The following is a 13,459-nucleotide window of genomic DNA, read 5'->3' on the forward strand; positions in this document are numbered from 1 at the left end:
TGTAGGAGAATGTTCTTATCTTTGGAGATGCTTCTCAAAACAAGGGTAAAGCATCCTGCAGCCTGTGGTATGTCCAAGCCTCCTCCTACCAGTTGAGAGCCAGTTGTTAAATATTCAAGAATTTTGTGGGCTTCCCTGGTGGCGCAGTGGTTGAGAGTCCGCCTGCTGATGCAGGGGACACGGGTTCGTGCCCCGGTCTGGGAAGATCCCACATGCAGCGGAGTGGCTGGGCCCGTGAGCCATGGCCACTGAGCCTGCGCGTCCCGAGCCTGTGCTCCGCAACGGGAGAGGCCACAACAGTGAGAGGCCCACGTATTGGGGGGGGAAAAAAAAAATTTGTGATTCGACAACCCTTGGTAGCTTGAAATCAGCCATGATGGGAGTATTTATACCACAAAAATCTGCAAATGCTACAAATAGGGTTTTTTCCTCCTCTGGAGAGCTAATATACCAGCTTAAACAGCTTACTTTCAAATGATTCAGAAAACACACACATACAAGTAGATAGAACAAAAATAGCAAAATATTAATGGTTGTTGAATCTAGGTAGAAGATACGCGTTCATTAATTATGCTACGTCCAGAAGTCACAGACTTCCTGTAAAGGCCAAAGTGTAAATATTTTAGGCTTTGCAATCCATACAGTCTCTGTGGCAGCTACTCAACTCTGTAGGTCTGCCGTTATAGCACAGAAACAACCATAGACAATACTTAAATAAATGGGCATGGTTATATTCCAGCAGAACTTAATTTATAAAAACAGGGGGGCCAAATTTGGCCTGAGGCCATAGGTTGCCAACTCCTGGGCTAGTCTTTCAACTTTTCTGTACTTTTAAAATATTTAAGGGATTTCCCGGCTGGTTCAATGGTTAAGACACTGCGCTTCCACTGCAGGGGCCATGCGTTCGATCCCTGGTCAGGGAACTAAGATCCCGTGTGCCACGCAGCACAGCCAAAAAATAAAAAAATAAAATAAAAAATAAATTAAATGTTTGATAATAAAAAAAAAAATTTAATAAAGTTCTTAGGTTGGGCTTCCCTGGTGGCGCAGTGGTTGAGAGTCCGCCTGCCGATGCAGGGGACACGGGTTCGTGCCCCGGTCCGGGAAGATCCCACATGCCGCGGAGTGGCTGGGCCCATGAGCCATGGCCGCTGAGCCTGCGCGTCCAGAGCCTGTGCTCCGCAACGGGAGAGGCCACGACAGTGAGAGGCCCGCGTACCGCAAAGAATAATAATAATAATAATAAATAAAATAAATAAATAAGTTCTTAGGTTGGTTTTCAGAACCCACCTGGGTCCCCTCTCACCTACTCCTGTAAAGTATCACACCAATCTGTTTTCATTCGCTCTGGTCTCCTCTGTGCCTTTGTTCAAGCTATTCTCTTTCCCTATAATTTTCTTGCTACCCCGACGCCATAACTACTTATCAGCATTCTCAGGACATGCCTTAAATCCCTTTTCTGTAAGGCCCTCTTAAATCTCTTCTAATCAGAGTTGCTCTCATTTCTCTGGTCATCTGTACTCCTTCACTTGCTGCTTTTCACAGTATACCCTTCGTTAGTTCCTGACCCATAAAGCAAAAAAGGATTATTGTACTCTTTACATATAATAGGCGCTCAATTAATATTTACAAATTGAAATCCAGTCATGCAGATATCCACTTGCCTGCAGTTACCAACCTAGAAGTCCAGAATAGAGAATGTTGGCCAGTCTAATTTAGACTTGAGGGAATTAAAGATAATGAAAATAAGAAGCATGTTCTTTCTTTTTCTTTTTTTTTAATCTTTAAGGCTGGTCTGATCCAAGTTCAGCTACCTTTGAGGTTGCTGTGCGTCAAGGTAAAATAGACTTGATCTATTTTGGATGGGGTAGCTTTCTTGGCAATGGCTAAGGGCTTGAGGAGGAAGAAGAATTAAGTAGTTCTGAATATCTGTAGTGTTTTAGACACTGTCAAGCACTCTATACTGTCTCATGCAGTACCCCCCCCCCCAGCAGTCCTACAAGGGACTGATATTATCCCCATTTAAACTCAGAGCAGTTAACTGGCCTCTCTAAGATGGGAGCTAGAAGAGGAGCTTGAATCTGGCTACCTCTGATACCCAGGACCATTTTAGTGCCTTCATGCATTCAATGATGGCAGGAAACCAGGGAACCCTAGGCTGAAACAATACCAAAGTTCATATGCAGTGTGGAAATACCTGTAGAATGCTGAGTCTGGCGGAGTATAATATTAAGTGCCACTGGACTGGGTGTTAGGAAAACTGGCTTCTGATCGCAGCTTTGTCACTATCCATCTGTGATCTTGTGTGAGCCGCTGAGCTTCTCTGGCCCTCTCCTCTCATCTATATAATTAGGGGAGTAAAGCAGGTTATTTCTTTTATTCCTTTATGTTTCATGCATTATACGATAGCTCCAAGTCTAATGAAGAGATAGATAAGTGAATGGAGAATTAAAATACAACACTATATAATAATGCTGTACTCCACATATGCACAGGGCACTCCAGGAGCCCCAAGGAAGAAGGGCACCTAGCCCCTTAGGCCTGTCATCCTAGCTGTGTACATTCCACCCAAGTGGAATTTGGGGAGCTTGATGGGGCGAGGGGGGTGTGTGGAGACTGTCTCAAGCCATCAGCTGCAAGTAGTTTCCCTAAGTAATGATGAAACGGCGGAAAGGGAAAGGACTTCCATGCCTCATGAAAGAGCTTGGACTTTTTTTTCCTTAAAGCTATTGGAAGGCAGTGGAGGGTTTTAAGCAAGATCACATTTGCTTTTTATAAAGATCTTCTTGGCAGCGTGAAGGATGGAGTCCAGAGGCAAAGAACTGGTGGTGGGAAGACACTTTAGGAGGTGATTGCAAAAATAACCCAGGCAAGCGATGATGATAGCCTGAACTGATGTGGCAATGAGAGTGAAGAGCAGATGATAATTTGAGGGCTTTGTATGAGATAGAATGGCTGAGACTCAGTGAGTATATCAGTCAAGATGGCCACAGACAACCTGACAGTCTCTTCAGACAACAGACGTGTTTCTTGCCCATACTACATGTCCTGTGCAGGTTGGAGAGGCACTGTGGTTGCTCACCGTGGCCACTCGGGGATCCAACCTGAGGGGCTTCTTCAATGTGACTGGTTGATGTACCAGAGGGAAACCTCTGGCGGGACTCATATGGACCGTTAAATGCTACAGCCCAGAAGTGACACACACCATTCACGTCTCATGGACTAGAACTTGTCACTGGGCGCCAACCAACCTAGTGGGGAGCCAGAAAGTTCAGTCATGGGTGAGCCATGGTGCCTGAATGGATGAAGGAGAACTCCCGAGTTTCTGATTTAGGGAGTAAAGCAGACATTAGAGGTATTCACTGAGAAGAAGATGGAATCGGGGCAAGGGGAAGTGGACCGGCCAAATCATTATAAGTCTTTTTCAGCTCTAAAGTGTAACCATTGTATTGGTCCTTTCCAGTCATCAGGGAAAGGGATTGGAAATCAACTCCATTTGTGGGCAAGAGTTGACTTTATTCTTCACAAAGGGTATTTTAATTCATTCCTCCCAAAGTCTTACAGTTTTAATAATGTAGTGCTCAGATCTAATACTATGTGTCTTTCTTGAATTTTCACATGGACTATTGTGCCAACATACAGTGTAAAAATATTAGTTATTAACTAGGATGTTAATGAAGCCTTCCTCACCTAAGAATATCAGGCTGCTGAATTCAAAAGGTCAGAGATGTAAATGCCCTCTGCCTCATCACCACCACCCTCCAGCAGGGCCCACTTCAAGATATCACAGGGCGGGAGTTGGGGAAGAGGTGTAATTAGGCTCATTGGAGCCTATTGTTCTGCTCTGGAGGGCCAAACCTAGCAGCCTTAGGGAATGTTAGTGCCTCAAAATCACTGGAGGATGGTGTCCTCTTTAACCTCAAAAACAGAAACAGTGAATCTATACTGTTTCTCCCCTTCTTTGTTTTCCACCTCTCCTCCCCAATTTAATTGTGGTACCTTAAAAACTGACTTTTCCTGTGCATTTGTTTCTTAACAGTTGCGAGAAACAATCAGCGCTGGCAAAGGTGTGACTTCAGCTATTGACCTGTGTCGTTACCATGGAAACAAGGCACTGGAGGCCCTGGAGAGCTTTCCTCCCTCGGAGGCCAGAACTGCTTTAGAAAACATTGTGTTTGCTGTGACCAGATTTTCGTGACACCAAATTAAAAAGACTATTGTTCGTTAGCTGAAAAAAACTGAAAAAAACTGGGGAATGAGGTGATCGGGAGAGCTTTCATGATGAAAGATCTAAATGTGTTAATGACTTTAACAACATATACATTTTTTTTCTTTTTACCACACTGCTAAATGAATACTGCCTTCTTTTTGGAACTGCTACAAACAAAATTAGAAGAAAAAAGGTCAAGCAGTTTTCAGTTGTCACGCCACAAGCACACTTGAGGCTTCAGTAGCAGAAATAATTAATGAGATTCGCTCCTGTGACCTCAGCAAATGGACAGGAAATAAGTCCTTATTGATTGGACTGAGCCAGGGATGGCGCCAGGGCGGTGGCCTGTGGTTTTCCTTCTAGAGAGGACAGGGCAAGCTGGAAGCTGCAGGTGTCAAGAGAAACACTATCAATGCCAGCCAGGGAGGACTGTCAAATCAAAAGCCAGTGACCAATTTTTCATAACGGAGGGTAGTTTAATGATTAAGGAAAAAAAAACATGCTTTGTCTTCTTGCAATTATGTCTTTGTATTTTATAGATGCAGTATGGATATACTTTGTGCTTCTTGGGTTCTGTAAGATTTTGGGGGGAAACTGCTGAAAAAATAAGGCCAAATATTTGAAGTAGGAGATTAAAATGTTATCAAATGTTAACTTGGTTATAGTAGGAATTGCCTGTTTTTCTTTCTGGAAGACCAGATTTTTTCAAACACATTTCAAAGAACCAAACTTTTTTTTTTTTCAAGCTGAACAGGATGCTTCTTTTTTTCAAGTAAATGTATTCATTTGTAATACATTGGTGTAGAGAATACCTTTAATTTTTACAAGTGTCAGATATATAATTGTTGTACTGGGGAATTCATTGGTGATTTTTTTTTTTAGCCTCAGAGTGTCAGATTTTGGTCTTGAACCACAGACATCCAATTACAGAAAGAATATAAGCAATCTCACAGACCTGCAATTGGACACTGTCTCTCTGTGGTTCATAGGAGATGATTTTTGAGGTTTGCATGCATGCAATATGAGAACACTGTTGACAAGAAGGCTGAGTTTACATAAATGATCTAGATTGAGACTCAGCTACCTTTCTTCCTTATGTGGTGTAATTACAGCCCTATCTGGAGACAGCGAACACAGCAAACAGATTTTATTACCTAGTTCACTCAAACACTAAGTGAAGTCACTTTAGTTAAATTCCTTCTTCAAAAGTTACAAAACCGTTTTATCAGGACCCATCGTGTGGCATGCAATGAAAAGAAAATGTAAGCTACAGAGGTTAAGGTATTGTATTTTGAAATATTTTTAAGCGTACTTGAAATGTTGTAATTGTACAGTTTATGCTACTACAATTTGAAGGCCTATAGATTTAGCTGAAGAGAACACTCCACTCTTCTGTTTGAAATGCCTTTTCTCACAGAAATTGGCTTAATTAGTAACTATGGTTAGATGCTTTAGATCAGACTAGGTTTTAATCATTAACTTCCACAAAGGAGGAGTCATGCTTTGTGTTCTCTGGATGAGCAGGAACTTCAGCAAGCTGTAGGTTTTATTAAGCAGATGGTCAGGTACTATAGAACACAAGGCAGGATTCTAGGGCTCTTCTAGTTCTGGTTTAGCACCTGGTTCGCTGTGTGACCTTGAACAAGTCACTTCCCTCTGAGCCTCAGTTTCCACATTTGTAAAATAAGGTTAAACAAGAGAATATATGAGGTCCTCTCCAGCTTTGTTTTATTTTCTAAAAGTTTGCCATTTCTGACTCTCTAGATAATAAAGATGCTATGTGAAATTCAGGGAACAGGGAAGGTGAAACACAAAGAGAGGCTATGAAGGAAAGCATAAAACTTAATGGCAGACTTCTTGCCAAGCTGCCTCACAGGTGACCTAAAGAATTCCCAGCTCTCCTTTGTATGGCTTATAATCCTGGACTCTTTGTTTCAACACCCGCCTTTCTGCTTTCTTTGGAACATTTCCTACCTCCCTTTCATCTTCCCAGCTGCCTTCCAGGCCTCTGTTCCCTCTCCTGTGCCCTGCTGTCTGTCCAGCTCCCTGGGAGCAACAGCCCTGCCCTCACTGTTGAGTGACAGCTCTGCTTTTGTTAAACCTAATACGCTGGCTAAGTCAGTCTAAAGTATTAAATACTGATAGTCTTCTCCGTACCCCTTCTTCAGGGATATTTATTTATTAATTCATTTTAAGCCCTTATAATTTCAGACAATCTCTAGGGAGAAATTTGGGGGCAGCAAGACGTGCTTAATCGTACCTTTTGGCCTACTGCCTGAGTGCTGCCAGGGAAGGTACTGACAAGGCAGAGTTAGTGACCTTAGAGTGTCTCCTCCTTTACCCCCTCTGCATCACCCTCCACCCCCAGTTTCTTGCTAGAGTGAAGAATTCATTCATTAACCATTGTCCCTCTTCCCCCCAACCTGGACCTGCAAACCTCACTCATTTCAGGCCCCTGAGCCCACCTGCACTCTCCTTCCTCCCTATCAGTCTTTTCTTCAAGTAAGGGCTCTGCGTGTATACCAGGCACTCTGCTAAGGGCCTTAACAGTACTGTCTTGTTCGAATCCCACGACCACTCTCTGGGGGTAAGACTTAATCCCCCATTTATAGATGCAGGAGCCAGCAGAAAGGACTGCCTCTGACAGACTGGCTTGCCTTCACACGCCATCTCCCCACATTAGAGTCATTCCAGACAGCACCTCTTTCTCTCTTCCTTTGCTCTCTTTCCAGATAAGACTCTACTCCTTTCCAAAGATCTCGAGCCTTCAGCCTCCTGTCTCCCTCATGTCCCTATTCTTGAGTCTTGTGTTTCCCCTGCTGGCTATGAATGGGCTCAGTTCTCCCCTAAATGACATCCCTCACTTCCCCTATTTATCCTTCCACCTCTACTTTTTTCTTCCTAGCATTAGCAGCACACCTTCTTACAGGCTACTAACTCCTTAACCCTGGCAATTGGTCATTCACTACATTCACTGCCGGGTCCCCACCATCTAGACCAGCGCCAGCACTGTAGACACTCAAAGACTACTTGTTCAACAAATCTATCGGGTCTCACGGCACTACTCCACTGAGATGCCTTCTTCTCGTTCACAGATGGTGACCTCACTGTGAAGTTTACCAGACGTCCCCCTACATGCAGACTTCCCCACAGCATTTCACCTTGCTAATGCAGCTTCCGCCCTCACCCCCACAGCACCTGTGACCCACTTCCCCTCTTCTCTGACTACCCTTCCTTTTGTGTCTCACACATCTCTCTCTTAGTCCCACCTCTGGAGACATTCTTTTCTAAATTTTTAAATTATATTTCCCGAGGAACTACAAAGCCGTTTCCTGTGCCACTAAGTCATCTTCTTTTGAATTCCCCAACTTAGAAAAACTGTTTCTAAAAAACAGTATCAATTAGATATTGATTAGATAGTGAGTTATTTGCCATTCACTATTAGTTACTTTGAAAGAAGATAAGGATTATGACTATCATTAAACTTTGTTGTGAGTTTTACTTGATGACAACACTAAATCCTCTTCATGTTTTCTTATATAATGTGGTAACCCAGTCACACCTAAAAATAAGTGATCAGTGACATTGTGTGCCTGGTCCAGGTCTCGTTCTCTAATGTTTGAGACTTTCTCTTACCTATGCCAATGGTATTGCTATGGCCCAGCATGCAGGTGAAACCTACAGACTTGGGGTAAAAGACATATACATTAGTGCAAAATGCTCCAAAAAGATGTACACGTTTTTTAAGGCCCAGTACCTACAACATTCTGGTCACTCAGGTGACCAGAAAGTAATCTGAATAATCCGTGATTATCTTTCAAAACCTGACAAGTTGCTGTAACATAGATCTCTTTGGGCAAGTGGCTTTGGGGGAATTGTGTTTAATCAATAAAATTGCAGCTAAAGGCTACTTCTTTTTCTTTCTCTCTTTTTTAAGACTTAACTAGGAATTCCCTGGCAGTCCAGTGGTTAGGACTCGGTGCTTTCACTGCCATGGCCTGGGTTCAATCCCTGGTCAGGGAACTAGGATCCTGTAAGCCACATGGCGCAGCCCAAAAAAAAAATAAAAGACTAACTAAACAGCAGGTCCATCACAGACAAGGAGGACGTTGCTTTCAGAAAACTCTTTTCACGTTCCTTCCTAGAGCTCTTAGATTCAGGAAGATTCTTTCCTGCCCCTTCATTTGTCTTCCCACTGTGAAATCCTGTTGTTAAGATCTCACCTTTCTGACCAATAGAATTCCAGGATTTATCTTTAGAATCTAATGACTGCCTCTCAATCTGGAGAAGGCATGCCACACCTTCGCTAAGACTCAAAAGGGCAGAGATGGATTGGGTTGACTTTTTAATCTATTTGTGAGGACACAGTTGTCACTCCATTGTTATTAATAGTTTCCATTATTGTTAATCACCTTTTAGTAATAATAAAGCTATTTGCACTTTCTTTCTTTTTAAAACACAAAGCAATCTAACAAGACTGTCATTTACCTCTTTCTCCATTTCCTACCATCACTCCTAATCCCTTCTCAAATTAACTGTTTTATTTTTTCAGAAGGGATCCTGCCTTTACATTAAGGAGATAACATACTTTTGAAAAAGAAGGTCACCTGGGGAGAACCCAGTGTGGCCAGAACTGACAGCGGTGTCCACCCCTCCCTTTAGCTTCCCCACCTGCCCTTGGGGCGCTGAAGTGCTAGGTTTTAGGCCTCTACCGGTGGAGGAATATTCTTCCTAGATATGTATTTCTTACTCTTCCGTAGAAAGAGAAAGTTTCTCAGGCTTTCATTCCTTTTCTTTCTTTTTATAGATGCTGATTCCATCTTCATGGAGAAGCTCTATCAGCTTTCTTTCAATGTGATCTGCTCACTTCTAAGACTGATAGCATACCGGTCACTGTGCATCCTGAGCAAATGAGTAGGCTCCCCACTGCCTTGACTGTTGTTGGGAAGATTTCACTTTTTGATGCATTTAAGTAAATAAACACATCTAAAGAAATTTTGGAAAGTAGAAAAAAATTACTCTCAGTCTCACCATGCTCACATGATCAGTATCACCATTTCATTTGTATTTAATCCAGCCTTTTCTGCTATGCCTATCTTTTTTGCATGGTTGTAATTATAGTATAAATTCAACTTTGGGTCCTGCTGTTTTTACATAATACATCATAAACATTTTTTCATGGTGCTGCAGTCTTCATAACCACTATTGATAAGTAGCTTAAATTCTAAACAAGGTATATTGAATTTTTATTCCTGATTGGTTTCTCTGGGATAAATGGGTATACAGTAAATACTCATAAGTCAACATCCCAACCTACTATTAAGAAAGTCTTTGTCTTGGAAAAATAGTGCCCCTGCAGGTTCTCCACAGCAGCAAGTTAAAACTGTGAAATAAATTCCCTTAAAATTCTTTAGCCTGAATGATTAATCTTTTCAGTTGGTGGTTCCCATTCCTTCGAGACGATGCTCAAAATGGATTCACATCTCTATGTATTTTCCTCTCGCTTCACTGCAAGTTCTCAGCCAGCCACACTTCAGTAGGATGACTTCTTTCTTCCCACTGAGGTTCACAATCTCCTAGGACAGGAAAGGCCCTCAGACAGTTGTGTTAGCTTCTGCTCTTGGCCAAAACCAAGGAGAAACCATTTTCTAAGAGTTGAGGAGCCGTCTTTCCTTCTTCAAGGACTTGGGAGAAGAGGACTCTAGAAACTCCTAGGGTTTGTTTGAAGGGAAACAAAATAACCTTTATCTGACTCAGATCTTTCATGCTATAACAGTATGAGTTTATTGTGTTTTGTTATTGTCTTCTTTTGTTTGGATCTTTCTTTTTTTGTAAGCCTTCAAATGAAGGAGAAAACAGCATCATCCTCAAAGAATTAAGCTACACTTGCAACCTTTCCTTCCTTAAATTAATCATCATAACTTTACTATTCGCATTACTTCTCACTTGTCACATTTCAATGAAGTCTCCCTGCCTGTCCTCCTCCCTTATATCATGAGTTGCACAGTTACTTAAACTTACTTGTGTATGTGGAATACGATCAATTAATTGTGAGCTTCCTAATTGCTGCCTGTTTATGCAGTTCTGTACTTTTCTTTCCTTTTATTCTTCTTTTTTTGAAGATTTAGAATTGCTTTAATTGCATTTTCAAAAGCAGCTTTATTGAAGTATAGTTTACATATCATAAAATTCATCTATTTTAAGTATACAATTCAATGCTTTTTTAATAAATTTACGAAGTTGTGCAAGCATCACTACAATTCAGTTTTAAAGATCCCTTGTGCACATTTGCAGTCAACACCTGCTCCCACCCTCAATCCTAGGCAGCCACTAATCTACTCTCTGTCGCTATAGATTTGCCTTCTCTGGACATTTTATATAAATGGAGTTTTACAGTACTTAGTCTTTTGCATCTGGTTTCTGTCACTTAGCATAATGTTTTTGAGGTTTATGTATGTTATGGAATTAATCATTATTTCATTCCTTTATATTGCTAAATAATATTCCATCGAACAGATATATTATATTCATTTATCCCTTTACCGGTTGATTGGCATTTGGGTTGTTTCTACTGTTGACCTATTATTAATAATGCTGTTGTGAATACTCATGTACAAGTCGTTATGTGGACATAAGTTTTCATTTCTCCTGAGTAGATCCTCAGGAGTAAAATTTATAATAAATTTATGTTTAACCTGTTAGAAATTGCCAGACCGTTTTCCAAAGTGACTGTATCATTTTACCTTTCCAACACATGTGGGTTCCAAATTTTTCACATCCTTGCTAACTCTTGGTATTCCCTTTTAAAAAAAAATATTTATTTATTTTTCTTTTATTATTGCTATTTTTTTTGGTTGTGTCGGGTCTTAGTTGTGGCACACAAGATCTTTCCTCGCGGTGTGTGGGCTCAGTAGTTGTGGCGCGCGGGCTTAGTGGCCCCGCGGCATGTGGGATCTTAGTTCCCTGACCAGGGATCAGACCTGTGCATCCCATGCATTGCAAGGCGGATTCTTTACCACTGGACCACCAGGGAAGTCCCCGGTATTCCATTTTTTATTATAGCTATTCTAGTAGGAATGAGACTGTATCTCATTGTGATTTGTATTTGCATTTTCCTAATGACTAATGATGTTAAGCATCGTCTCATGAGCATGTTAGTCATTTATATATCTTCTTTGGCAAAATGTCTGTTCAGATCTTTTGCCTATTTCTTAATTGGGTTGTTTGTCTTATTGAGATATAAGCATTCTTTATATATTCTGAATATAGTCCTTTGTCTGCTATATGGTGTGCAAATATTTGCTCCCAATCTATAGCTTAAATTCATTTTCATAATGGTTCCTTTTGAAGCGCAAAAGTCTTTAATTTTGATGAAGTCCAATTTATCAATTTCTTCTTCTATAGATCACGCTTTCAGTGTCATATCTAAGTAATCTTTGCCTAACCCAAAGTCACAGAGATTTTCTCCAATGTTCTTTTCTCAAAGTTGTATAGTTTTAGCTCTTACATTTAGGTCTATGATCCCTTTTTAGTTAACTTTTGTATAAAGTGTGAGGTAAAGGTTTAAATCGGGCATCTCATCCTCAGCACTATTGACATATTGGGCTGGGTCATTCTTTGTTTTGGGGTTGCCCTGTGCATTGCTGGATGTTTAGCAGCACCTCTGGTGTATACCCATTGAATGCCAGTAGCACGCCAACCCCAGCTGCGACAACCAGAATTGTCTCTAGACATTGCCAAAAGTTCCCTGCCTTTGGGAAGCCAAAATCTCCCCCATTGAAAACCACTGGACTAAATTAATTTTTTTTTGTATGTGGATATCCAGCTGTTCTAGAACCATTTGTTGAAAAGACTATTCTTTCCTTCTTTGAGTTGCCTTAGCAACTTTGTAGAAAATCAGTCGACCCTAAATACAAGAGTCTGTTTCTGTCAATTCTGTTCCATTGATTTCTATGTCTGTCCTTATGCCAGAACCACACTTCCTTGATTGCTATAGCTTTATTTTCATTTACTTATTTGTTTATTTATTGGCTGCGTTGGGTCTTCGTTGCTGTGCGCAGGCTTTTTCTAGTTGCGGCGAGCGGGGGCTACTCTTCGTTGCGGTGCATGGGCTTCTCATTGCGATGGCTTCTCTTGTTACGGAGCACGGGCTCTAGGTGCGCGGGCTTCAGTAGTTGTGGCTCGCGGGCTCTAGAGCGCAGGCTCAGTAGCTGTGGCACACAGGCTTAGTTGCCCTGCGGCATGTGGGATCTTCCTGGACCAGGGCTCGAACCCATGTCCCCTGCGTTGGCAGGTGGATTCTTAACCACTGCGCCACCAGGGAAGCCCAATTACTACAGTTTTATATTAAATTTTATAATTGGGAAGTAGAAGTCCTCCAGCTTATTTTTTTACTAAACTTTTAATTTTGAGGTAATTATAGATTCACAAGTAGTTGTAAGAAATAATACAGAGAGATTCTAGGTACCCTTTACAATTTTCCCCAATGGTATCATCTTGTAAAACTATAGGACAAGATCACAACCAGAATGTTGACGTTGATACAGTCCATCAATCTTATTCAGATTTCCCCATTTACACTTGTAGTTCTTCTTTTACAGAATTGTTTTGGCCACTCTGGGTCCTTTGCATTTCTATAAAAATTTTAGGATCAGCTTGTAAATTTCTACAAAAGAGCCTGCTGGGATTTTGATAGGGACTGCATTGAATCTATTGATCTAATTTTGGATAATTGCCATTTTAACGATATTAATCTTCTAATCCATGAATCACGATTTTCTTTTTTTTTATTGTGGTAATATATATATCTATGTATAGCATACTATGTGCTATTTTAGTAATTTTAAGTGTACAATTTAGTGACATTAATTATATTCACTCTGTTGTGCAGCCATCACCACTATTTCTGTAACTTTTCCATAACCCCAAATGGAAACCATGCTTTTCTTTAACAGCAGTACTGTAATTGCCAACTTACTAGTTACCGTATGGTCTTCTGTAGCCCCAAAAGTTCTTTTTCAAATCAGTAATTTAATACCAAACCCTGAATCCCAGGGAATCCTGGTACTTGTCTTTGGAATAATATAGACAGACTCTTTGTTAAGAAATTGGGCTTTAGGGACTTCCCTGGTGGTCCAGGGATTAAGACTCCAAGCTTCCATTGCAGGGGACACGGGTTCAATCCCTGGTCCGGGAACTAAGATCCTACATGCTGCATGGTGCAGCCAAAAAAAACCAAACAAACAAGAA

General features: G+C 41.2%; 1 protein-coding gene across 6 annotated transcripts in view; it reads left to right on the plus strand.

Moving 5' to 3' along the window:
• The window catches only part of PDSS2 (decaprenyl diphosphate synthase subunit 2), a 269,913-nt gene that overhangs the window by 244,393 nt on the left and 12,061 nt on the right, over nucleotides 1-13,459 (plus strand). The window contains exons 8-9 of one of the 6 annotated variants that reach the window (XR_009543820.1): nucleotides 4,040-4,260; nucleotides 9,018-9,069. The exons of 2 other annotated variants lie outside the window; for them this stretch is intronic. Coding sequence is in view for 3 of the 4 variants with exons in the window: in XM_060167778.1 (XP_060023761.1) it covers nucleotides 4,040-4,198 (159 nt within the window). In the remaining variant the exon portion in view is untranslated. Of the gene's footprint in view, nucleotides 1-4,039; nucleotides 5,104-9,017; nucleotides 10,910-13,459 lie in introns of those variants that run through there. 3 more of the 6 variants (XM_060167777.1, XM_060167778.1, XM_060167775.1) reach the window with 3 other exon arrangements.

This window comes from Lagenorhynchus albirostris, chromosome 12 (assembly GCF_949774975.1).
Source record: "Lagenorhynchus albirostris chromosome 12, mLagAlb1.1, whole genome shotgun sequence".
In the NCBI taxonomy this organism is placed as follows: domain Eukaryota; kingdom Metazoa; phylum Chordata; class Mammalia; order Artiodactyla; family Delphinidae; genus Lagenorhynchus; species Lagenorhynchus albirostris.